At 44.9% G+C, this 27,370-nt stretch overlaps 1 protein-coding gene across 4 annotated transcripts in view; it reads right to left on the reverse strand.

Moving 5' to 3' along the window:
- DCLK1 (doublecortin like kinase 1) overlaps positions 1–27,370 on the reverse strand; it is a 518,012-nt gene that overhangs the window by 118,134 nt on the left and 372,508 nt on the right. For all 4 annotated transcript variants that reach the window (XM_082246215.1, XM_082246216.1, XM_082246217.1 and 1 more), the window contains 2 exons: positions 18,325–18,382; positions 10–129 (listed from right to left, as the gene is read on the reverse strand). In XM_082246215.1, the coding sequence (XP_082102341.1) occupies positions 10–129; positions 18,325–18,382 (178 nt within the window). The remainder of the gene's footprint in view (positions 1–9; positions 130–18,324; positions 18,383–27,370) is intronic.

The raw sequence follows: 27,370 nt of genomic DNA on the forward strand, positions 1-27,370 counted from the left end.
TCGACTGACCTTTACTAGTTCCATAACCAGATATAGTTCATTTGGCATATCCATCTCCTCAATGAGCAGCACAATATTGGGATGCTTCACTCTTCTCAGAATGGAAACCTCATTTTGGATCATATGCTCCTAAAAAAAGAAAATACAATAATTCAATATTAAAAAAGTTTATAATAATAGATAGAAAGCCTCCCTGTCCACATTGTGACATCCTCCATGACTGCAGACTGCTATGGCAGCAGTTTCATACACCTCATGTATTTTAAACCAGATTATTATGCATAATGATAATGAAAATGCATTTTTAGGACCTGCGAGCAGGCAGCTTATTATGGCAGAGGAGACATGCTAAGGCTTCTTTCACACGGTCCGCCTCCGCAGGCGGATCCGTGTTGCTCAGCGGGGATCGATCCGCGATCCCCGCTGAGCCGGGCGGATGACAGCTCCGTCTCCGCTTGCAGAGCGGAGAGGGAGGTGTCTCAGCACCCGCTGCCCTCTATGGGGGATCGAAGGAGAGCGGACCGCTTGTCCGCTCTCATCAGATCCGCTCCGCTCCGATTACTGAACGGATGGAAAAATAGGGTTTCCATCCGTCCAGATTTCAGCACAGGATAGGATGCGGATGGCAGCGGGTGTCAGCGGAGGTGACCTCCGCTGACACCCGCTGCCTCATAGAGCTGCATGGAGGATCCGATCAGATCCGCCTAAAAAACTGACAGGCGGATCTGATCGGACCGCCCGTGTGAAAGAGCCCTAAGTCTATTCTGGAATAACACTTATTGTCTGCTCGCAGTCTTCTGCTCAGGATGAATTCCCGGCAGAGATGTATAGTAACTAAGTAGAACTACTTCACTATGGTACTTAAGTACCGAAAGGCGGTATCTGTACTTTCCTGGAGTAGAATTTTTTTCTCCTACTTCCACTTTTACTTCACTACATTTTTTCAATGTTTTTAATACTTCTACTCCGATATTTTTTTTTCGTGCCGCATAGATACTCGTTACTATTATAAAAATTACCACTGCCAGAACAGTAGATGGCAGGTTTCATGGAGCTCAAAACATGTGTATTATCAGCGCATACGAAAATAAAAGCTACTGTATGTATAAATAAAAGCTGCATTTGAAATAATAAAAAACAATATGATGTTCAAACTTTTGACTTCTTTCTTTAATAACTACATAACACAGTACTTGTACTTTTACTTTCAGTACTTGAGTAGCATTTTTTTTTTCAAAAATACTGTTACTTTTACTTTCAGTACTTGAGTAGCAACATTTTTAAAAAACTACTTGCAATACTTAAGTACAAAAAATGTTGAATACTTTAGTACTTTTACTCAAGTCACTTTTTGATTGAGCACTTCCACTTCTACTCAAGTCACTTTTTGATCGAGCACTTGTACTTTTACTCAAGTATGGGTTTCGAGTACTTTATACAACTCTGATTCCCGGCATACTCTGGCTGTACTGGAATGACTGGCTCCCATGCAAATTACATGACATCAGTCCTCTATTGGCCAATCGAGAGGCTGAAAACCCTGTACCCAGAAGTGATCTGGATGAAGATGACAGCAGCTTACCCACCACACCACTAGAAGTGGAGGTAAGTATTTCTGGGGTTCAGTTCAACTTTAAAAGTCCAATACATTTATTAAAATAGAGAACCCAAAAAGTATTCAACTTTTTTCTTCAAATGTTACAGCAGTAAAGTGGAGCCTCTTTATTTGCCCTTTTCTGATCTTTATTTAAAGGACAACTTCTACTAAGAGAAACATGTGGCTGCTATTACTTGGCTTCACCTCAGAAAATGCTAATTGCCTGGCAGATCAGGATTTCTGACTTCACTTTGATATCACTGTTGCAGGGTTGTTCCAGGTCAGTGACTAAAAGTATTGAAGCCAGACAACTAGGGGGGGCCATACATATTAAATTCTGATTGTACAATCTCCTTTATATTTACAAAAACTATGTAACATGGGGTCAAACCTACACAATCCCTACAATTTGTATCCAAAGCACAGGCCCTTATACTACAAAGTTTTTGGAAGATCTAAAGGAGGTTTTACAGTTAGATTGCATAGTATATGATCAGCTTAACATTTAGTCAGGCAGCAAACATTTTCTTTTTTTTCAAAACAGTGAGGTTTATTGAAATTTTTGGTACAATACAAAAATAAACCGTGCATTGAAACTGCAATCAGGTTCATAACACATTGGGGTACAAAAATACAAATATACAAAATGATCAGCACCGAGAGACAGAACAGACATAGTAAAAAACAAAACAGTAGTCAGTGGCTCTCCGTCGATCCAACCCTCGAACAGAAAATATTGATTTACCAGGGGCGGTCAACATAAAATAGTTACCCACTTCATTACCGAGCCGTATCAGGGCACTGCACCCATTTGTCCCAAATCTTGTTGAACTTCTGAGGGCACCCCCTATGTTTATATAAAAGTTTATGAAATGGGATGACACTATTAACCTCCTTAATCCACAAACCTAGAGTAGGAGGAGTAGGTCTCATCCACCTCCTGGCTATCAGTTTACGTACTATAAACAAAGTTTCCTGAAGAAATATGACAGTGGATTTGGGCATCTCTCCATCTGGGTAAACCCCCAGGAGACACTCCTTAGGGGAGAGTTGCAGAGGAGACCCCATCTTGTCATGGAGGAATGTGACTACTTGTTGCCATAGAGTCTGTAATTGGGGACAGCTCCACAAGAGATGAAAGAAGGAGGCGTCAGGGTCTCCACACATAGGACAAGAAGGGACCAAGTCAGGGTGATATTTGGACAGTCTAAGTGGGGTGAGATAAGCCTGGTGTATTATAAAGGTCTGAGTTAGGCGATCCGACAGTTTTGGCGACACTCTGCGGCACGTCTCCAGGGCATCCTCCCATTCCTCATCCTCCATGGCCCCCACACTGCGCTCCCAGCGGGTCTTAAGTGCAAAAGCCAAGGTGGTCGAGGAAGGTGTGTGAAGTTCAGAGTAGAACATGGAAATAAGGTGACTGGGTGCTGTACTTTTAACAATCTCAAGGGTGGTAACCGATTCTAGCTCAGGAGGGCCATCAGGGAATTGAGATCTATAGGCATGGGAGAGCTGTAAGTATCTGTAGTGCATGGGGCCCTGGATCGCAAACTGATCCTGCAAGGCCTCGTAAGACCGCAGACCAGTGGTCGTGGAGATATGGCTAAGGAGAAGAATACCCCTCCCGCTCCATATCGACAGGTCAGGGATGGAAAGGAACTCGCGTAATGCGCTGTTATGCCACAGAGGGGTGAATGTGTGAAATGGAGGGCACCGAAGCCTGGACGCTACCACCTCCCAGATCCGACAATAGTGGTATAGAAGAGATCTGGGGCACAAGGGCTCCGGCGAGCCCCTGACACCCCTAAGGATAACTAGGAGGGGGTCCCCGAGGGGATGAGCCCACCCAGGGCAGAGCAGGGTCAAAAAACGTTCTCTATCTGTTTTATCTATGTGAAAGAACTGGGACAACTGAGCTGCCAGATAGTACAGATTAAAATCCGGCAGGGCCAATCCCCCTAGGTTTGTAGGATTCTTGAGTTTGCGCCAGGAGATCTTGTGCCGGTTAGCACCCCAAACAAAGGTCTTGAGGAGTGATTCCATCTGCTTAAACAGCTTGAGTGGCAGGTAAATAGGAGAGTGCCATACAACATAAAGTATTTTGGGAAGGAGAATCATTTTAATTAAATTGACTCTACCCATCACTCCCAGAGGTAATTTGGACCATACTTGAATTTTAGCCTTAAGCAGAGGGAACAGGGGTTGAACGTTATCCGGGACATAATCTGCTGAGTTAGCTGTCACTTGAATCCCTAAGTATTTAATGCGGGATACACATTGTAGGGCTGGGCTTGCGGGGGTGATTGCCTGTGGGCTCTCGTCAAGCGGGAGAATTTGTGACTTATCCCAGTTTATCTGAAAACCGGAGAATCGTCCATACCGTTCAATTAAAGAAAGGGCCGTGAGTAGGGATTCCCGAGAGTCTTCCAAATATAACAAAGTGTCATCTGCATACATGCTGATCTTCTCCTCCAACGGTCCCTTACGTAGGCCTCGAATCCCGGGATGTGCTCTAATGGCCATCGCCAGAGGTTCCGCGGCCAGGGCATACAGCAGGGGGGAGAGGGGGCACCCCTGTCGAGTGCCACGGGATAAAGGGAAGGCGGTCGACTGCCAGCCATTTGCCAGGACCCTAGCTACCGGGGCGCTATATAGAAGTTTGACCCACTTAATAAAATTAGGTCCAAAGCCGTACCGGTCCAGACAGGTCCACAGAAACGGCCACTCTACCGAGTCAAATGCTTTAGCCGTGTCCAATGAGACCGCCACCCTGCCACCCATTCCGTCGTGCCGTGCCTGGAGATTCATAAATAACCGGCGAAGGTTAAATGAGGTGTTCCTCCCAGGCATGAACCCGGCCTGGTCCGAGTGTACGAGTGAAAGGATCACCTTGTTAAGGCGGAGGGATAAAATTTTCGCAAGGATTTTAGTGTCTACTGGGAGCAAAGAGATGGGACGGTAAGACTCTGGGGCGTGTACATCCTTGCCCGGCTTGGGAATGAGCACAATTAGCGCCTCCCGCATAGAAGGGGGTAGGGTTGCATCTTTGAATAGAGAGTGAAACAAAGCCAATAATTTAGGAGAAAGGAGTTCCGAATATTGGGAGAAAAATTCAATCGGGAGGCCGTCCAGGCCGGGGGCCTTAGACCTAGGGAACTTGGACACGGCTGCTGCAATCTCTTCCACAGAGATGGGTGCCTCGAGGGTCGCCAACTGGTCGGGTGTCAAAGTGGGAAAGTCAATAGAGTCCAAAAAGTCATGCATGTCAGTGCAGTCAGCGGGAGCCCTAGAGGTGTAAAGAGTACTAAAAAATGAGCGGAAGCACTGTGTCACCGCAGCAGGATCAGCGATCTCATTACCCAGGTCATCCTTCAAAGTAATAACTACCGGGGGCCTATCCTCACAATGAACTAAGTATGCGAGGAGTTTCCCCGCCCGCTCACCATGTGCAAACAGATTCTGCTTCTGAAAAAACATCTTAGATTTTGCCCTCTCGTAGTCAAGTTGGGAAAGGACTTTAGAGGTCAATTTATACTGAGATTCATGTGCCGGAGTCGGGTCCCCCATAAAGGCCTGTTCAGCTTCAATTAGATTTGTCGTTGCCCTGGAGATCTCCTCGGCAGCCCGCGCTCTAACAGCCTTGATTTTGGAAATCATAGTGGATCTGGCGAACAGTTTAAACGCCTCCCACACCGCAGCCGGGGAGGCAGTGCCCTCATTGTCAGAAAAGAATTGTGTCCAGGTCCCCTCAATGTCGTTCCCATCCGACACCAAGGGGAGCCAGGCGGGATTCAGGCGCCAGGCCGGGGGAGGTCTATTGCAGGGCAAGGACAACAGTATCCAATAAGGGCAGTGATCAGACAGAGTCCGTGGGGCGAAGCCTGCCGTCAGTAACCTGGGGAGCAGGGTTCGAGACAGCAATATCAGATCAATGCGTGACATAGAGTGGTGTGCAGCCGAAAAACAGGAGTACGCGCGCTGCGCGGGGTATTTGCTGCGCCAAGAGTCGGCCAAACCAAAGCTCTCCAACAATCGGGAGAACCTGGTCGGGGGCGACCCCGGCGGCACCTGGGAGGCGCCACCGGACCTATCCAGACCCGAGTCCATCACATTGTTAAAGTCACCCAGCCAGATCACCGGGGCCCCCGGGCTCTGTGCCATAAACGCCAGTCCCTCCATAATAATCACAGCAGAGTAAGGGGGGGGCACATAGAAAGCCATCAGTAGCATCAATTCCCCATAGACTGACGTTTTGAGAAAAACATATCTACCCATTGGGTCGACCTGAGATCCTAGGAGCTGGAAATGTACCGATTTGGCCACCAGTAGCGCCACACCCCTGGAGTGTGAGCTATAAGCAGAGTGCTGCACCCAACCAACCCAGGGACGTTTGAGGGACTGTTGTACACGGCCCTCCAAATGTGTCTCCACCAGAACTATAATATCAGCCCGTACACGGCGTAGGACATTAAAGACAGCCGTTCGTTTAATCTTATCACGCATACCCCTGACATTCCACGTCAACAATTTCAATGCGGCCATGGCAGGGGTAGTACAGAGCGCGGAGCGGAGGCTCCCAGGATCTCAGGCAGTAAGGCCACGGAACCAACAAGTCCACGGTCACACACCAGCGGCGATAAACGGCAGCAAAAGAGCAAATAATTATTACTTGAGGTCAATGTGCATAAAACAGAAACAGTATAGAGATTGTACCAAATATAAACCATAAACAATGGTAACACCCCAATCCCCCCTCCCTGCCCTGCACCAACCCCAACTTGTGCGGGCATGTTCCCAAACAAGTGCCTCAACCAGAACAGGCCCACATGCGACTGGGAAAGAGCAAGATCAGGAGGCCAGGGACCCCCAAGGTATGCAGCAAAAATACAGCAAAATACAAATAGAATAAACAAGGGGGCCCGGGGGCCCAGGTCCAGCAGAAGTCGCAGGGGGCAACAGGGGAGTTGGGCACAAACACACGCCTTAGCGGGTGTAGGGGGCGAAAACCAACAGGTGTATCGCTGGGTAGCAAAGCCTATGGGCAGGTGGAAGTCCATAGGAAGAGAACAGAGAAATCAGTTCCATCTGTGGAGCTAGGGCGCTCCGCCGGTCAAACACAGGAGCAATAGTGCAGGAAAATGAGGGGGGAGGGGGGGGGGAAGGGGGATGCAAAGTCTTGAGTTCCACAGGATCTACAAAACCCCTCCTCCACCCTTGCAGCAGCTTAAGGTATAGGCCATCAGGGAGAAAGTATCATGAAGTCGCCAGGGCAAGGTGGTCAGGCTCTAGCTTCCAGTCCTTCTAGCCAGGAGATGGCGGCTTCCGGATCCTCAAAGAAGTGGGCTCGGTCCTCGCCCTCCACTCTAAGACGGGCCGGATACAACATGGAGTATTTGATATTCTTGATACGCAGTCTGCGTTTGACCTCCAAAAAGCTCTTGCGGCGCCTCTGGACCTCAGCAGAGAAGTCGGGGAAAATCGCTATTTTGTGATTTCCAAATGGAATGTTCCCCTTAACCCTGGCCAGGCGCAATATGGCATCTCGGTCCCGATAGTTCAGGAATTTAGCGATGAACGTGCGGGGGGGGTGCACCCTGAGGGGGGGGGCGCCCTGAGAGGCGATGTGCACGTTCCACAACAAAAGTGGGTGAAAAGGATTCTCTGCCATAAGTCTGAGTGAGCAATTGTTCCAAATATGATGAGGGGTCAGCACCTTCAGAGCCCTCCGGGAGGCCAATGAACCGCAGGTTACAGCGGCGCAGCCTATTCTCCATGTCATCTTGTTTTTGGAGGATAAGGTGTACTTGTTGCTGCAGCCTGTCTGAGGAGCTTTGCAATGGGGGGAGGGAGTCTTCCACCTCACTAATTCTGTGTTCAGCCTCACCAACTCTGTCCCTCAGCTTCTGCATATCCTGACGCATCAAAGATATATCTACCTTCACCTCCTCGATTTTAGTTGTCAGCATGGTCTGGCAAGTAGCAATCGCTTCCAAAACCTTGGATGTAGCAGGGCTCTCAGGCTCCTCCACCACGAGCGACGGGCCGGCGCCATCTTGGATCGGGGCCTCCTTCTCCAGCCTCCGGAATGCAGCCAGTTTTGCCGCAGCTTCAGAGCCTTTCTTCGGCGGAGACATGCGGAGGTCGGTGCCGCGGGTGTGCGGGAGGTGAAGGAAGGATTATCGTGCCCGAAGGGCTGCAGGATTAGCGGTGAAGGATATCGGTCCGGCGGAGCTCCTCTCACACACGTCCTCTCACATGCTGCGCCAGGCCACGCCCCTCGGCAGCAAACATTTTCAGAAGGACTTCAACAATAACAACCTCCATAACACCATAACAATGCGCTTTCATTTTGACTGTTAATTATATCATTGAAAGTGTTTCATTTTATCTGTTCAATAAATGCAAAAAAAAAAAAAATGACTTGTTGATTCTGCCAGAAATCCTGCGAGCTCCAAACATCCCGTGCTTTCTGCCTCTGCTGACTGTTATCAGTTAGCATAGTTCCCAGATCTCTCACTGCGCTGCCCCAGGGTGACAATGCTGCTCCTCGATAGAGTATGGTGAGTGAGTGTTGCCACCCTACGACGGGATGTGTGTTACTGGCAGGACCACTAGGTGAAAAAAAGGTACAAAGCTTGAAAAAAGGAAAATGTATGCATTTTCGTTCTTGGGTTTTGTTAGTTTTTAAAGCAGGGGTGGGGAACCTACGGCCCGCGGGCCGTATGCGGCCCGGGAAATCATTTGGTCCGGCCCCCATCCCCATGCCGCTGAGTCTGCGTCTGTTTTAGCTGAGCTGTCAGAACGGAGTCGATGTTTCCTGTATAGTTCCAGCTCCGTCCTGACAGTCTGAGTGAGTCACAGGCGGAGTGATATCAAATGCACTCCGCCTGTGACGAGACTGATCGAGATACAGGAAGCATCCTCCTCTAGCACGGCAACAATCCTGAGTCTCTATCCAGCATTTCCCGCCAGCAGTACCCACAGCAGTACCAGACAGCAGTACCAGCCAGCAGTGTAAGAGCTTGAGCCAGCAATCCCCACAGCAGTACCAGCCAGCAGTGTAACAGCCTGAGCCAGCAGTCCCCACAGCAGTACCAGCCAGCAGTACCCACAGCAGTACCAGCCAGCAGTGTAACAGCCTGAGCCAGCAGTCCCCACATCAGTACCAGCCAGCAGTACCCACAGCAGTACCAGCCAGAAGTGTACCAGCCTCAGCCAGCAGTACCAGCCAGCAGTAGCAGCCAGCAGTACCCACAGCAGTAGCAGCCAGCAGTACCCACAGCGGTACCAGCCAGCTGTACCAGTCAGCAGTACCAGCCAGCAGTACCCACAGCAGTGCCAGCCAGCAGTACCAGCCAGCAGTACCAGCCATCAGTACCAGTCAGCAGTACCCACAGCAGAACCAGCTAGCATTTCATACCAGCAGTACCAGCCAGCAGTAACCACCAGCAGTACCAGCCAGCTGTACCCACCAGCAGTACCAGCCAGCAGTACTCGCCAGCAGTACCTACCAGCAGTACCCACAGCAGTACCAGCAGTACCAGCCAGCATTACCCACAGAAGTACCAGCCAGCAGTACCCACAGCAGAACCAGCTTGCATTTCCCACCAGCAATACCAGCCCGCAGTAACCACCAGCAGTACCCACCAGCAGTACCAGCCAGCAGTATCTACCAGCAGTACCAGCCAGCTGTACTCACCAGCAGTACCCACCAGCAGTACCCACCAGCAGTTCTTTTCAAAACTTACCACTGCAAAGAGTCAACTGCGCTCCAGACTGACCGATGCAAATCTCGAAAACCAGTTGCAAGTTGCAACATCATCAATATTAGCCAGGGGAGGACTGGGCCCCCCAGGCCGCTCTGATGCAGCATTAAAAAGGCTGCACCGCTTCTACCACAGACATGCCTAAAGGATTCCTGGTGAAGAGAAGTAAAAGTCTCCACTGCTGACCTACTGCGGAATAAAGACAAGGACATAGTGCAGGCCTCCTCCCTAGCCAGCATGGATGGTGTAAACTGTGTCTGAGGCTGGTTGTATGCCCAACTGGAGACTCTCCTCCTCTGGCCAGGCCTGATCGAGCTGTCCCAGCTCCCCCCAACCGCCCCCTGCTAGCCAGGTCAGGAACCCAGATTCGGCCAGTCAGTAGAGAGTACCTGGAGTGGAGCTTCAGCCTGAAATGGGGGTCAGGAGGAAACCGGGTAGAGGGAGAGTGGGAGCGATGCGGAGTCGCTGCACCATGGGCCTCTGGTTTGTACTTGCCCCCTGGGTCGAAGGTTGCCAATCAGCCCCTGATACCAGCTAACATCACACACCTCACCAAAGAGAAGAAGTTCCAGCCATCACATTAGGGGTGAGTTAATTAAATGTTTGACCAAATATAACAGGCTAATTTTTAAGTTGATAATTTTGTACGGCCCCCAAATGATGTAATAAATATCAAAATGGCCCTTGGCAGAAAAAAGGTTCCCCACTCCTGCTTTAAATTGATGCTGTCAAGTGGTTAACAAAATTACACTCACACTACACTGGGATGAAAACAGCTTTATACTAACCTGTCCGGTGTCCTGTTTGCTGAAATCTTTAACACAGCTCATGTCACAGATCTTTTGCCACACATACCAGATGTGTCCGCTGTTCGCTTTGGTTCCTCCTGCTGATCCCTACATCACTATCATGTCTGTCAGCGACATGGGTTCAGCAGGAGGAACTAAAGTGGCCAGTAGGGGGCCCTGTAATCAACCAGCCTGAGGAGTCAAACAGGATCGGTGGTGGGAACTGTAATTTTTTACCCTCCTGACAAGGTTCTGTTCAGACAGAGGCAGGCACAAACAAACATGACTGGTGCAGGTGATCTGATAAAGTGCAAATTAGCAGCCACTTTCTCAAATTGAAACAAGAAAGTTAGATCAAAGAGCTTGTCCATTCATAAAAAGAAAACTGTTTGTTTAGGTCAGAGTCTTCCTTTAAAAGTGTTACTAAACCCACGACAGTAGAATCAGTACAGTCTCACTGTGGAACTTTCCTCTGTTAATCCTCTGCATTGTGTAAAAAAAAACAGTTTGATCCCGTCTTCTCTGATCCTCACCTTCTTCAAGTGTCCCCAACTCATCTCCGTATAGTACAGAGGGTAGGGGAGAAGCTCCAAATGCTCAGTTTGGTGTGTATTGCTAGAGAATTGTTGTTTTTTTCTTGGGAGAGTGCATGTGATCAGCACAGGACCAATCAGCACTGTCCAACCATTGGGTCAGGGGTCCTGCCGTCTTAAAGGACAATCAGGGGAGAATGAAAACTCCTCCTACAAGCTTTAACCAGACACTGATAGAAGTCCCAAGACTGCTATATACTGCCGATGAGAAAAGGTATTTAGCAGTTTATATTTACTAAAATAATTGCATGTCCATGTTCTATGTACTGTGGGAACCCAGATATAGTGAATGCAGGGTGCTGGGTTTAGTAACACTTTAAGCTGCTCTATAGAGTTACATGGTTAATGGACCTAATATTAGCAGACCATCTAGCTTTGGTCAGAGGAAGACAAACAAAACTCCTGGACAATTGTGGCTGATATTCTCACATAGGACTAGAACAAAGATCTTCCAGACACCCCAAGGGCAGACACATTCATTCTAAACAACAATATTGTTAGATCAGTCTTTAGCCAAATAAATCAACTAACTGTTTTGCCATAACTCCCTCATGTAGTAAAAAAAAAAAAAAATCACAGCTATACCATAGCTCCCAACTGTCCCTGATTTTGAGGGACTGTCCCTGATTTGGAACAAAGTCCCTCTGTCCCTCTTTCCTCCTCATTTGTCCCTCCTTTTGGTTTGATCTATATAGTTGTATATAAAATGCACTATTTATCATTCAAAAAGTTTTTCCCAGTGCTAAAACTTTCATCCCGTTTCTAAAGTGCTGCATTTGTAAATGTTAAAAGCTAGTATAAAGGAATAATAGTGGTAAAAAAAGCACTTTAACTAATCTTTTTTTTTTTTTAAGGGGGTGTGGCAAAGGGTGTATTCTATACCTACATACTTTCTTTAATGGGTGTCCATCATTCCCATCTCAATAAGTTGGGAAGTATGGCTATACCACTCTTACTGTAATGAACCTCTTCCTTAACTTTTTATACATAACTTATGTGCCCTTGCTCTTCATATTGAAGTAGTTGCCCGCCTCTAAGTCCTTTGCATGACTGTGCTGTTTACAATGTGGTGCCTAAAACATATTCTAGCTGTCTATTACCAAGGCCATTTCCAGTTTGGTTTTGGCCAACTGTATTCCATTTAAAGAGGGACTATGCAAAATCTGAAATGAGATATATGATGCAATCTATCCCTAGCATTAACAAAGCAATCTTTGAGTTTCCCTAAAAACATTGTTTTATTTACTTATTGATCATGACAATAGATCTGTCATTTCCTTATTTAGATAACAGCACTGTTTAAAATTGCACAGCAGCATTGTCACCTTGTAGACAGAGTTGTCTTAGATGGACGGTCACACTGTAGTGTTGTATGACACGTGTTGTGTGCACACTGTATCGCATGTTTTACCTGCGTTGCGTTAAGGCATTACATTTATTGTAATACACCACAATGTATGGCATGTGTGTTTTAGTGAGCTGTAGTGCAGGTGCGTCACCGGCATCAGAGTGTAATGTAGAATATTCAGAGGAATAGCACAGGAACACACCTGCCGTGTGGGCTGCCGTGTGTTGTAGTTTATGTTTTACATTGCAATACTAAGTCACATATATCTAAATGGAGTTAAAACACATTCAAGTCTTCAGCCCCAGTTAACACTTTTGATCAGACAAACCAACAGTGTTTGCTTTTGGCAAAGAAGGTTTAAAGTGATTGAAAAGCCTAGTTTTTTTTTATAGAATAAAAAAAGATGTTATATTTACAAGATTGGCCCCTTACTTTCTCCTCTGGGTCCCCCCCCCCATGCCTGCTCCTACCTTCCTGAGTGTGCCCCCATAGCAACCAGCTTACAATGCGAGGAAAAGGTGTGGGCTTGCTTCAGAGCCGTATGCATCTATAGACACACACAACGCAGCTGGACCCCATCCCCAGCTCCCACCTTACTTGATTCAATTGATGGCAGCAGGATCGGGGAGGGGGGGGGCAGGGGACAGGGGACAGGGAACAGGTAGTGGGACATTTTTTACCTTAATGCAGCGAATGCATTAAGCACAAAAATTATTTGCCTTTTTGACAACTTTGAGCATGCAGATAAAAGATAGCCCTGCACCCTGCCAGTGTTATTTGGTTTGTCCCAACCCTGTAACCCCTGATGATGTCAGTTATGACAAAACATGTTGGGAGGCGCTTAACCACATGACACTGGTGTTGCATGCTACAGGAGGTCGGCCATGTTTTTGGCTTGAAACAAACTTACACCACTTCTTTGTCATTTTTACATCTGTTGCTTTGGAAATAATGTGAGTACCTTGCGTGCAGGCTTTTGTTGGTTTAATCAATTTTTTAGAGATATCTGCGCAATGATTGTTCTATTGTTTCCTTATGTCTACACCGTGGAGTATATGCCCATATGGATTATGTGATTGGATCCTAACACTCAGTGATTGACATGAGATTTATCTGATTGCTGTTTAACCTGGGTCGTCTGGTAAGAGGCTGCATGGTTTTGCTCTCCTGGTGGTGGACATACCGCTGTTTAACCTTCACAGTGTTCATATTTATCTCACTGGGGGACTACTTGGAATCTACACTTTGAGTGCTGCTATTTACTTAATTGTGCTTGACCATCCTTCACCAATAGGACATTGTGCCAGCAGCTCAGGATCTTTTTATTTGGACTTGTATTCACCATTGTCATATGTTTTTGTCCTAGCGCACTTTTTTCGATTTTATGTTTCCAACCCTGAAACTGTTACTTTTGCTGAACAGCTTGGTTTGCATGTAAATGCAGAGAATAATATGAGTACAGGGAAGTGAAATTAAAAAAAAAAAACATTATATGCTGGATAATATCATTACAGGGATTAACAACAAGCAGAATACAATAGTTTTCTATTCCAATAGTCTGGGTGCATAGCCTTACATTTTTTGGATTTTTTTTTTTTTATATTAGGAGGTATAGTAATAGATTGCTAGAATTAAAAATACATTTAATACTGGTACTCAAAGAGTTACCCTTTTGTGAGTTTTATAATTAGAAAAATGTAGGTCTAGTTTAAAACTCATAATTCCTCTCAAGTCTCTAATTACATTTCCAGTCCCCTGACTTCAGTACTGCTCATTATAAAAGCAGATTTCTTCTTCCTGGCTGCATGGGGATAATGTAGTGCAGGGCTCTGCCTGCATCAGGAACTTTATGAATGATTGATTTCCATTTTCATATGGCAAGTGAGTACAGTCCTTATAGACATTCCAACACCTGATTTCCTTTACTGAAACCTAATCATATGTATTGTAAAATTTACATGGCTTAATACAGTAAGGACTGTAGTTATAAAAACAGGTTAAAAAAAAACATGAAATAGGATCGAACAGCTTGGCGGGGGCTCTCCCCCGGAATGTCTACTGTGGGGGTCATCTCCCCTGCCGGGGGAGGTCTTGGATCACCCGACTGTTGGGGCCACGTTGCAGCTGGGCCGCAGGCTCTGTAAAGAGGGCCTTCTCACGTCTTTACCTTCACCTCTGCTCCCGATTGTGGGAAACCCAGACTTTTCCCCTGGCCTACAGGATCCGGCCTTCTGTGTGTTGAGGGCCAACGGTGTCTACCAAGCCAGACATTTTCTCAGCGGGGACTGTTGGATGTCTCGCCAGACCCTATTGTCGAGCACCATGTTTGCCACCCTGTCGTTCTGGCAGAGGGTGCAACTTGCCCATTTTCTCCAATCGCTACCGCCGGCGACCTCTTTTTCCAGACGCCTCACGCCGTTTGAGGAGTTGTGCGCATCAGATGCTCCGGTGCGCCATGCTATTTCCCTGCTTTATCGTATCGTGACGTCACCCGGACAGCCTTCCAGACCCCCATACATGTCTCTATGGGAACGTGATTTGGGTGGTTCCCTTTCGGATTATCACGTCAAACGTATCCTCTTCTTCACCTACAAAACCTCCACATGCTCTAAATACCAGGAGATGGGTTATAAGCTCTTGACCAGGTGGTACTATACCCCGGTTAAACTTCGAAGGATGTTCCCCTCCTGTTCTGATCTTTGCTGGCGATGTGGCGTGGAGGTGGGATCCCTCCTCCACATTTTTTGGTCTTGCAAAAAATGACAGTATTTTTGGTCGGAGGTCCTCCGTATTATCCAAAAATTCACAGATCACACCCTTACCCTGGAACCAGCCCTCTTCCTCCTTCACCATCACAGCTTCCCAAGGGCGTCTTATCGGAAGTCAATTTTGCCGATACTGCTAACAGCAGCCAAGAGCTGTATTTCTCTCCTATGGAAGCAATCCCGTCCTCCTACTGTGGCGATGTGGTTGCGCAAAGTAGCGTTTATTAATGAGATGGAGGACTTGCTGGCGGCCGAGCGGGGCACTAGAGATGGGTTCCTCAAGCGTTGGTTTTATTGGCAGGAGTTCAGCTCGACCACAGAATACCGAGACCTTGTCGCATAGCTGATTTGCTCGCACTCGATGGCCTTCTCCCCTACTTACTCACCCCCTTGTCCCTTTTTATGTGTGTTATGTCGTCCCTCCCCCCCCTCCTCCCTGTGTCGTCCCCTTCCGATGTGGTGCTTCCTGATCTTTGCTCTTTCCTTCTTCTACCTGTTTTTCTTTTTCTTATTTGAAAATTTCCCCAGTTCCTATAAGGTATACGTGACACTACTACCTTCTTGTGGTTCCTCGGATTGGCGACCCCGTGAGGTACCCTCCACGCTCCGGTATGCCGGCCATGTGACAGAAGCCGGTAGGGGTGTGGTTCTCTCTGGGACCGGCCATCCTGAAACGTACACTGCTGCGATATATATTATCATTTTTCGCATACGGCTATGTTTATCTGATTTACGCCTCATGTAATGCTGTTTTCTTGATGCTCGGCTGTATTTCAATTAACTGCCTTTGTTGACTTGTATACCTTTATCCTTTCTATACCTTCAATAAACATTGAATTTACAAAAAAAAAAACATGAAATATATGTTTTCCATTCTTTATTTCGATTTTCCCAAAACAATGAAGGAAAAATTTAACAAAAAACAGAAAATAAGAGCAAAACCACATGAATTCTCCATTTCAATATTATACAAAGCTTTTTTTATTCATAAATGGCCAGCAGCTATACTGTAATACCAAATATTATGTAGTAACAAATTATACATTTATTATTAGATGACCATTATATAATCTACACTATATTATCAAAAGTATTGGGACACCTGCCTTTACACCCACATGAACTTTAATGGCAAGTCAAGTCAAGTTCCTCCACCTCAAACGTGCCCATCCATGTCTTTATGGACATTGCTTTTTGCACTAGCCCAAATCATTTAGTGGAGGGGAGATTATGGTGTGGGGTTGTTTTTCAGGGGTTGGGCTTGGCCCCTTAGTTCCAGTGAAGGGAACTCTTAAGGCGTCAGCACACCAAGACATAGTGGACAATTTCATGCTCCTAACTTTGTGGGAACAGTTTGGGGTGGGCCCTTCCTATTCCAACATGACTGCGCACCAGTGCACAAACAAGGTTCAAAAAGACATGGATGAGCGAGTTTGGGGTGGAGGAACTTGACTGGCCTGCACACCTTTGGGATGAATTGTAGCAGAGACTGGGAGCCAGGCCTGCTCTTCCAACATCCGTGCATGACCTCACAAATATGCTTCCGGAAGAATGGTCAAACATTCCCATAGACACACTCCTAAACCTTGTGGACAGTCTTCCCATAAGAGTTGAAGCTGTTATAGATGCAAAGGGTGAGCCAACTCAATATTTAACCCTACGGACTAAGACTGGGATGCAATTAAAGTGCATGTGGATGTAAAGGCAGGTGTCCCAATACTTTTGATAATATAGTGTATATAAGCCAGTCATTTAAAAGAAAAAATATATATATATTATATAGAATGGCAGAGAATACGGAAAATTGTTATCAAATACTTACCATAATTTTCCCTTCCTGGCCTATCCTCACGTTAGCACACAATGGATTAACATCTCCTCTGGAGCCCACAGGGCCACCTCTTCCTAGCTAAATAAAAGACAGCCCCGCCCCCTCTGAAGTGTTTGATAACCTAGCATACGACAGGGCACTAGGGAGTGAGTCTTGTGCTGACGTGAGGATAGGCCAGGAAAGGAAAATTACGGAATTACAGTAAGTATTTGATACAAATTTCCATATTCCTGGCCCTACCTCACGTCAGCACACAATGGGATATAACTAGCTAAATAAATAGGCGGGAGAGAACACATGAAAAGAAACATTAACAATCCAAGAAAAGCTGCCAAAGACAAACATTATTTATATGTCTCGTCCCAAACTTTGCAGAACTTGCTGACTGCGTGCCTAGCTTGTAAAGTCAATTGAAGGGCTAGCCATCTCTCATATAGCCTTCACTGAAATCCTGGCATAACTGCCCCAAAGGCTGCCACCCCTTCGGTAGAAGGAGCTTGCCCCTGTTCCTGAGCAGAAAGGCCTACTTCCTGCATGCCAATCTAATCACCCTGGTAAACCAATTGAAGAGGACTCAAGAACCCGACAGTGAAATAAAAAGATTGTCACTTTCCTCATGTCTTTGAACTTTCCATGTACATGGTTAGCAACTTGTGTAAGGACCTGAAGTCTTCCTGCTGTGTACTCAGTGACTCCATGTGAATGCTTGGAGGGACTGCCCCCAGGGCTTCCTGGAAACTGGATACCACTTGGAGATGTTCTGGTGCGAACCGAACGGGAAGGGGGTGGGGTGTTCGGCCCATCCCTAACTACAGTTAACTCTCAAAGCGCCGAAATACAGCAACTTGGGACAATATTCAGTGGCTTTGAGGAGGCACTCTAGGTAGAATTTTTTAACAGAAGCAGCTCCTGGTAGGCAATGGGTTACACATCTTTGAACATAACTAATGTATATGGTGCTGCATACACGTAAATATAAAACTAGACTTCAGCTTTAAATGAACCTTGCATACAAACAGGTTTAGATATGATTTTGAAAAATATGATAATAAAAATGTCGATTGTTGTCTGTAATAAATTATTATAATTATAAATATTTGTTAATAGCACCTAAATGAAGCTTACAGTACAATTTAGAAGCCAATCATATGGAAAATCCAGCAAACATTTTTCTTGCAACTGCAATTAGAATACAGCAGCAATATAAAAGCATAAATAACTGCGCTGCAATCATTTCATTGTGAAGATGCTTTTTTAATTGAGTAACAGATGCATAAAATACTCTACTATTCTCCTAATTGCATAACATGGGAGTACCCTAAATCATTAAAGTGCCCTATTCAAAGCAAACTCTGAACCAACCCACTTATAACCACCTTTCCCACCATAGTAAAGTGCTTGGGTCTAGCAGCCAATCACCAAACACAAACACTGTCATGTGAACAGGTGTCATTAATGTCAATGTCATTAATGCTGTGTAAGTTTCAACACCATCCATAGCAGAGCTTACATAGGGGAAGGACTGCAGATATTGCAAGATGATGCTGTAATTGACCACATCTGGATGGAAATACATTGCCTTTGTTATGTTTATCAAAGCTTTGATTTTTCTATTAGGAGAAAAAAAAAAACTTACTTTTCCTCGACATTTGCTTTTGTTGATGATTTTCAGTGCATATTCTCTGCCAGTTGACCTAGTTTGAAAACAAGTAAAATATAACTAAAAGTGAATATCACAATTTACAAAAAATAAACTAGGTAAATCATTTTTAAATGATATAAATGTGTGCAAAAAAAAAAATATTGTGCATGGACATTAAAATTACAGATTGTATATATCTTGATGTCTTGAATAAATGTATTGTGTCATTGTGCTGATCAGTATGAGGAAAGTGATGTCATAGATGTGTTAGTTTCATTCTGTTTTGAATAAATCAGCTTTGCTTTCTTTTTTTTTTTTTTGCACCATTTGTTTTGAATCACAATGTGTGCAGAATATATATATGTATATATATACATGCATACACACACACACGTGAATCTCATAAAATTAGAACATCATCAAAAAAATGTATTTCAGTAATTCAATTCAAAAAGTGAAACTTTTGTTATATAGATGCGTAACACACAGAGTGATAGTTTTCAAGCAATTGTTTCTTTAACTTTAGATGATTATGGCTGACAGCTAGTGGCAACCCAAAATTCAATGCCTCAGAAAATTAGAACATTACATAAGACAATAAAAAAAAAATTAATATAGAAATGTTGGCTTACTGAAAAGTATGTCCATGTACTACAGTATAGTATGCACTCATTTTGCATGAATTACAGCATCAATGCGGCGTGGCATTGAGGCGATCAGCATGTGGCACTGCTGAGTTGTTATGGAAGCCCAGGTTGCTTTGATAGCGACCTTCAGCTCCTCTGCATTGTTGGGTCTGGTGTCTCTCATCTTCCTTTTGACAATATCCCATAGATTCCCTGTAGAGTTTAGGTTAGACGAGTTTGCTGGCCAATTAAGCACAGTGATACCATGGTCCTTAAACCAGGCATTGGTACTATTGGCAGTGTGGGCAGGTGCCACGTTCTGCTGGAAAATGAAATCAGCATTTCCATAAGGCTGGTCAGCAGAGGGAAGCATGAAGTGCTCTAGATTTTCCTAGTGGAGGGCTGCGCTGACTTTGGACTTGATAAAATACAGTGGACCAACACCAGCAGATGACGTGGCTCCCTAAATCATCACTGACTGTGGACATTTTACACTGAACATCATGCAACTTGGATTCTGTGTCTCTCCACTCTTCTTCCAGACTCTGGGACCTTGATTTCCAAATGAAGTGCAAATTTTTCAACAGTCCGTATTTTTCCCACTAAATTCAAAGCTAAAAATTCATAAGGTAGTTCAGCTAAGAGTGGTTACTCCAGGAAGGAGAAGAGGTCCACCACCTGTGGACACTGGCAAAAACCTGAGAACTCATGGAGCGATTTGGTGTTATAGAGGGGACCCCCATGGTAAGTGTCCTCAGCTTGCCAGTGTCCGATCATCTGAAGGTACTGGCCTATAACCCAGGATCTATGAATATTCAGCCCGTGTTTTCTATTGTACTATTAAGATAAAGTTTTGTTTGGAATTGGGTCGAAAGTGGGGATCGACCGATATAGTTTTTTCATTGCCGATACTGATATTTTGGTCATCGCGTATCGGTATCGCCCGATATGGACCGATATTTTCGTACATTTAATTATTTTTTTTCTATTTGACAGGAATTCTTGTGGAGGGATCTGGGGGTCTAAAAGACCCCCAAACCCCTCCTGTGCACTTAAAAGCATTCAAAACACCAAGTTTGGCTGTTTTGAATGCTGCCATTTTTTTTAAATTGGCACCATTACCCGTTTTTGCATGGAGACCCGATCAGAGCCAAATGTGGCTTTGATCGGGTCTTCGGCGGCCGTGCAGGCTGCAGGCGGAAGGCGGTGGGAGGGGGGACGTCCCCTCCCGCTCCTTGTAATGACAGCCGAGCATCTTCATAGGCGCATTGGTTGTCATTACAAGACAGCCGACCGTCGGCTATGGACGCCTGTACCGGGGTGGTGCCTCTAGCTGCAGACATCACTCCGGTACAAGCACTTTCTGAAATATCGGTAATATCGCCCACCTTGGCTTTGCCGATAACCGGTCGATCTCTAGTCTAAAGCAATGCCTTACTGCTATCATAAAGGGTAAAAGAAGTGTACAGCTTTTCATTCAAACTTTCTCAGCCATATCAATACCTACCAACTTTGCTATTCTGACACATTTTAATACATTTGGACCAGGAATGGAGATAACTTTACAGTAGGTAAACTGATTGCTTTGTGTCTGGGATTGGGTGGATGAGATCTGGCCAAATCTTTGGTACTTTACAGATATTAAATGATCAAAGTTATGCACATTAAAGCATAAGTTCACCTTTGGTAACATGTTACACCCATATTTAGGGTCTAACATGTAACAAAAGAGGATATGCCCACACCCCCCTGAATCCTCATTGTGACATTGGGTGGGGGTTCTTATCCGGGAACGTGCTGTCATAATTCAAAAACAGCAGCCACATCATTCATTCACAGTTCCCTGTGAATGAGTGAACTATAACTACTGTCTTCCATAGTGACAGACGGCTTGTAGTTCTTAATGAACTATGAGGGCGCTAGTGAGGATTCTCATAGTTCATTGGTTCTTCCTGGACTTCAGCAACTGTCTGCCCGTATGGGAGGTATAGGCAAGCAGTGTACTGAGAGTCTGCAGGATCCCGGCATTACACCCATGATCTGCTAATTGTGGGTCTAATGTTTTGCAGGCTGCAGAGTAAGCAAATAATAAATACACATTTTTTACCTGCAAAAAGATGTGCATTTATTTTTTTTTTTACAAAAGGTAAACTTAGCCTTTAAGCCTCTATCTGAAAGGGGACAGCAGCAGGAAAACAGTGGGAACCTCCTATCAGAATCTACACCAAGAGGTCCAAATACTATTCAGTGTCCTTTTAGGTTTAGATCAGTGTTTCTCAACTCCGGTCCTCAGGGCCCACTAACAGGCCAGATTTTAAGTGTTACCTTGGGGAGATGCAGACTAGAATACTGCAATCACTGAGCAGCAAATTATATCACCTGTGATGTATTTCAGTTTTCTTGCAAACCTGGCCTGTTAGTGGGTCCTGAGGACCGGAGTTGAGAAACTCTGGTTTAGATAAGCAGCACCTTTACACTGGTCAATACATAAAGGATGTAAATGGTACATGAACGTTGGTAGTCATTGTTCATTGCGTTACAATAAATGACTAAAAATGACTAAAAATGTATGCAACTCTTAAGTATAGCTTTCATTTTGTATCATATTCTCAGACTCTTACAGATCTCTTCCAGCTGCACCCAGAATTGATGTAACTCTAATTCCAATCCATATTTCAGAGATGAGCTGTACCTCCCAGCTGCCCCTCATTGTTATTATTAATCATCCTACAATACAGCCCCCACAATAAAGGGATACGTTCGGGCTTGAACATCTATCACTCCTGTCTGCACATTATTATTGTTATGACTCATTAATGCACTACAGCCTAAGCACTATTAATTACTAATAAAGAATTAGACTCAGTCTACCCCCAAACTGATCCAAAAGTATAACAAAGAGCATCTTATTCTTCTTTTTTCAAATATATCATTTATAATATTCTTGGATGTCCAAACTATTTATTATAGCCTGTATTTTTCCACTTTTAATCATGTTTTTTTTCTTTAATATTTCATATATAATAAAAATAATGATTACTCCGATTTGTACAAGTAAATCATTTTGATATATGAAAGTTTAAATTCATTTTTGATCTCAGAAAAATGAAATAAATAAATAATAATAATAACTGATGCATTACATGTGCTAATACATTCCATGTAGATATATGCTTAATTAAGTGTTCTTGGATAGCAAGACCAATTACTGTTATTTCCAAAATAATCCTTCCGTGTATTTAAATGGGCTTAAAGGTTAGATAGGCTTAAAGGGGTTGTAAACGTTTGCACAGAGCAGCGCCGTCCTCTTTTTTCTGGGGTCTCCTGCTGGCGCTCCAGGCCCCTCCTTCTCATTGGGTGCCCCCACGGAAAGCCGCTTTCCCTGGGGACACCCGAGTGGGCTCGCTCCCAAGTCCTGCTGCTGCGTCCATTGACACAGACAGTGTGACTCGGCCCCGCCCCGCCCCGCCCCACAGCTTTTGATTGACAGCAGCAGGAGCCAAAGGCTGCTATCAATCTGTCCAACTAGGAGGGCAACAGCGGCTGGAGGCGCTGTGCTCGTGCACATCACTGCATCGGGCTCAGGTAAGAAAAAGCGGGGGGGGGGGGGGTCTGGGGGGAGCTGGAGCACAGAAGGTTTTTCACCTTAATGCATAGAATGGGTTAGGGTGAAAAACCTTAATGCTTTACAACCAGTTTAAAATGTATGTAAACCCTCAAAACTTCTCTTATTTGGTCATTTTTGGTCTGTTAAATATATCATTGAAAACTTGGTAAAGTATAACTAAAGGCAAAACTTTTTTATTATTTTAGGATAGAGTGGAGATGGATTAGAAGACCCGGTCTGGTCTTTATTGCTGTCTGTACCCCTGTTAGGTAGATGAACTCTATTTGTCCTGTTTACCCTTATCATCATTATAGTGAAAGTAAAAGAAAATCCCAAATTTTAAATTGTCATCAGAACAGTAATAGAGGTGAAACCAGTTTTGTTGACCCTGGCGACAACCAGGAATTCCCTCACTTTGGAGAGATTTCCTCTCACTTCCTGTTGGGGTCATGGGACAGGAAGCAGATGGGAAATCTCCCCAATGGTACACAGATGGTGCAAAAAAAGAAAAACAAACTGACAAGGGTTTATAACCTCACTCTATCCAAAAGAGAAAAAATGTTTTGCCTTTAGTTCTAATATAAATATGTTGCAAAAAAGTGCAAAACAATACCTGCCCGAAGATCGGTGTTACTACTCCTGCTCAGGTTACCTCTATGAACTACATTACACCTTCCGTATGTTATGAAGGGGAGGGGGAGGTGTTCTTTAGTTATAGCACACTTCCAATGCTAGGTCGAACTCTGCTTCTCCACAGATACAGTAGAATCAGTGGATATTGTCACCCTGGGGCAGCAGTGGTGTCACTGGCAGGATCACCAGTTGAAAACAAATAGAAAAAAAATGAATGCAGCCAGCACCTCTGAAGACTGTTAGGTCCCTTTCACACTGTAGAGTCCGTCGGAGGACTCTATTTTTCTCAGCAGGGGATCGATCTGCCGACCCCCTCTGAGCAGGCGGATGGCAGCTCTGTCTCCATGCTGTGTGCGGAGACAGAGCTGTCAGGTCCCTGCTGTTCTCTAATGGGGAATCGGGTGAGAATGGACCATCTGTCCATTCTCATCCGATCCCATCCGATCCGCTGGACAGATGGAAAATAGGGTTTCCATCGGTCCAGATTTGATGGATCGGATCTCAGCGGACATGTCTCCGCTGACATCCAACACCCCATAGAGATGCATGGGGCATCTGTTCAGATCCGCCAAAAAAACTGACAGGCGGATCTGATCGGTCCACATGTGTGAAAGGGGTCTTAAGCTGCAGTATATTAAATGATTATTCTTGGGTTTAGATACATTTTAAGCAGAACTAACAGTTTTTACGGATTCAGTTACTGGATCGGTGAGCTTAAAGGCACACCTACCATGTTTTTATTAAAAGTAAACTAATCCCACTGCGCAGCTATTTCTAGAGTAACCAGAAACATCTGAAACAAATGAGGTTTGCTGCATATTTGATGTATAGCAAATGAGGACTTTTCCCTAAAATTCTGTTGTTCTTCATTTACCCTCTGCAGATTTCTATTCTAAGTATCATTGTGCTAGTGTAGGCATCTGATGGGGACACCTGATTTAGGGGGGCACTCTGATGGGAACACCTGATTTAAGGGGACACTCAGATGGGGACACCTGATTTAGGGGGGCACTCTGATGGGAACACCTGATTTAAGGGGACACTCAGATGGGGACACCTGATTTAGTGGGACACTCAGATGGGGAAACCTGATTTAGTGGGACACTCAGATGGGGACACCTGATTTAGTGGGACACTCAGATGGGGACACCTGATTTAGTGGGACACTCAGATGGGGACACCTGATGTAAGGCGACAATATGAGGCAGACACCTGATGTAAGGGGTCATTGTCATGGGTACACCTGATATAAGGGGGGCACACTCATGGAACAACTTATGTAGCAGGCACTCCAATGAGGACACCTGATGTAAGGGGGCACCCTGATGGGTACATCCAATGTAAAATTGACAATAAACGTAATTGAAATGTTATGGGATTTGATATACTAGCACAAAGATGGGATTTGGAATAAAATGTTACTGACCAGACCTCCTTGAATTTTAATTCAGTACCCCTGCTTCAGAGTGTAAATATCAGCCAGAAGTCTGTAAATGTAGTCAAATGCAGGAATTTAAATGCACAGAATTTACCTATTTTTTTTTAGAAGTGCTTATTTTACATCTCTCAACCCATGTAAAACAACTGGCAGGGTGATAATGAAGCCACTTTTCCATCTGGCGTTGTGTTTATTTATGGCATGAAATATTGAGCCATCGTATCCGCATTGTCTCCCCTCCCATGTAATTTAAAGTTCATTTCAGTTCATATTTGTTACTTCTTTTCCTGGGGGAACGATGTTGCTCGCTGTTCTGTTTCTGTGGCAGTCTTGTAGCTTTGATAAAACTATATATTTTCCTGAACAGACTGTGATGAACCTATTCAAATCCACAGCTCCCGGCACTGTTTTTGTTTTTTTTTCTGTTCCTTAGCACCCACACAATCTCCTTCAGGGTTTACAGAAGGGCCTCTGGGAAGATCGGGCATTTTCTTGCCTTGTTAAGTGTATTTCATTAAAATTACAGTTGCAGACATCAGAAGTTCCCATAAACATATTACATAGCTGATATTTAGATAAAGTTATTCACATGGCTGGAGAAACCAAATATTATTTTGTAAACCTGAGGGATTCACTCCCTTGTGAAACCTTTCTTGTGTGGCCATTTACATCTGAGGTGTGAGGGAGTTCGATTGGGGCTCTATTTAAAGCGGAATTCCAGTCCCCCTAATAGGTTTTTTGTAAACACTCTGCTGTACTTGTGTACACATATACAGCAACATTTCGATAATATCATATATGTGATCCTTGTAGTTTATGGTAAAATAGTGGAAAACTCACCAGATCTCGGAAGCAGACAGGTTCCATGTCTGCTGTGGCCATCTGAAGCCCTCTTCTCTTCATTTCCAGGATTCGGTGCAGCTGGCTACCCAGCATGCACCTTCCGATCTCGTGCCTGTGCAGTAATGCCACAGCGCGGCGCTCTCTCTTCCTGACAGGTTGCCATAGCAATGGCGGCCTCGGTGGAAGTCCCTGCCCCACTGATATAGCAACTTGTCACAGGACAGGCCGAAAGGTAATGGAAGCCGGGGAAAGCAGGGTTCTCCCGTTCATGTTATTTCCGGTCTGGAAATAACAGGAGATTTCCTCACTAGGCGATTCGCATGTACTCTGATATCCCAGGAGTCTATGTGAATTGCCTAGTGAGGAAATTGTCTAGTCGACCGCAGCGCGGAGTGCTGCAAATAATCAAGGCTAAAAAATCTTTACTTATTAAAAAAAAATTGCCATTTGTAAGAGCATTCTGGATAGCCATGAGATTGATTGCACATGTACAAAACGAAGTGGAGGACTATTAAAGTAGAACCTGCAGGCAAAACGTTTTTTTTTTATTTTGGATAGAGTAAGGGAGGATTATAACCCCGGTCAGATTTTTTTTTTTTGCCATCTGTGTCCCATTGCGGAGATTTCCCTTCCCTTAATGTCCCATAGCCAAAACAGGAAGGAAGAGGAAATCCCTGCAAATGAAGGGAATTTCTGGGGGACCCCCAGGTCACCAGAACTAGTGCCCCCATTGGAAGATTTCACCTCTATTACTTTTCTGGGGACAACCCAAAATGTGGGATTTTCTTTTACTTTTACTTTCAAGATAATGGTAAACAGGCTAAATGTAGAGGGTGAATCTCCCTAATGAGGGCACAGACAGCAATAAAAACCAACAGGGGTTTCTAATTCCTCTTCACACTATCCAAAACGAAAAAAAAAGTTTTGCCTTTAGCTGTAGTTTAATCTCCCTGGCGGTATTCCCGAGTGTGGCTCGGGGTGGAATTTCAGTGCCATTAGCGGTAACCCCGAGCCACACTCGGGGTACCGCCAGGGAGAAATCGCTGGATCCCGGAAGAGGCTACTAACCTTGTCCCCAGGATCCCGCTATGTATTCCGGCAGTGTACTGCGGCCGGATCTTCTGCCTGATGTTGTGTGCCCCGCCTTCCGTTCCCTGCGAGCGTCACGTTGCAGGGGGGTGGAACCGGCGGCAAATTCAAAAAGTAAAACACACAAACACACTGATATATTGTAATCCTATTGGATTACATTACTAAATTAAATAAGTTCGTGCAACTTCATCTGAAATCGCACAATTTCAAAGCCGCATGTCAGTGCCACTTCGGGTGCAAGTTGAAAGACATCTGTGCAGATGTATTTTCAAGTTGCACCCAAAATTGCCAAAAATAGTGCAGGAAATACTTTTTCAAATCGATGCGGCAACGCAATGGCAGCATTGCATAGATTTGAATACTGCAATTGCCGGCAATAGGATGCGATTTGTCATGTGATTTGACCTGTCCAATTGCATAACAAATAACTCCAATGTGAACAGGGGCTTAATAGCATTCAGATCAGATAATCGTAAATACAATCAACCCTCCAGCTGGAAGCACTGCACACCTTTCTATTGGTCAGAACAAACACATCTATTGGCACAGATGCCAATAGAAAGATTTCCACTTCCTATCACAGAGACACAACAGGGAGTGAGAGAAAATGTCTCCAAAGAGAGTGGAAGGCCAATTTTAGGCAGTTATCACCAGAACAGGTGTCCCCCATTGGAAACTTTCTTCTCATGCCCTGATCTGGCAACAACTGTAATATTTTGGATTTCCCATCATGTTCTGTCACTGAGACAATGGTCCCAAAGATGAATAGAGAAGGGAGTTTACTTGGCACATACACAGACA

The sequence above is a fragment of the Pelophylax lessonae genome, assembly GCF_965119305.1.
Source record: "Pelophylax lessonae genome assembly, chromosome: 2".
Lineage (NCBI taxonomy): Eukaryota > Metazoa > Chordata > Amphibia > Anura > Ranidae > Pelophylax > Pelophylax lessonae.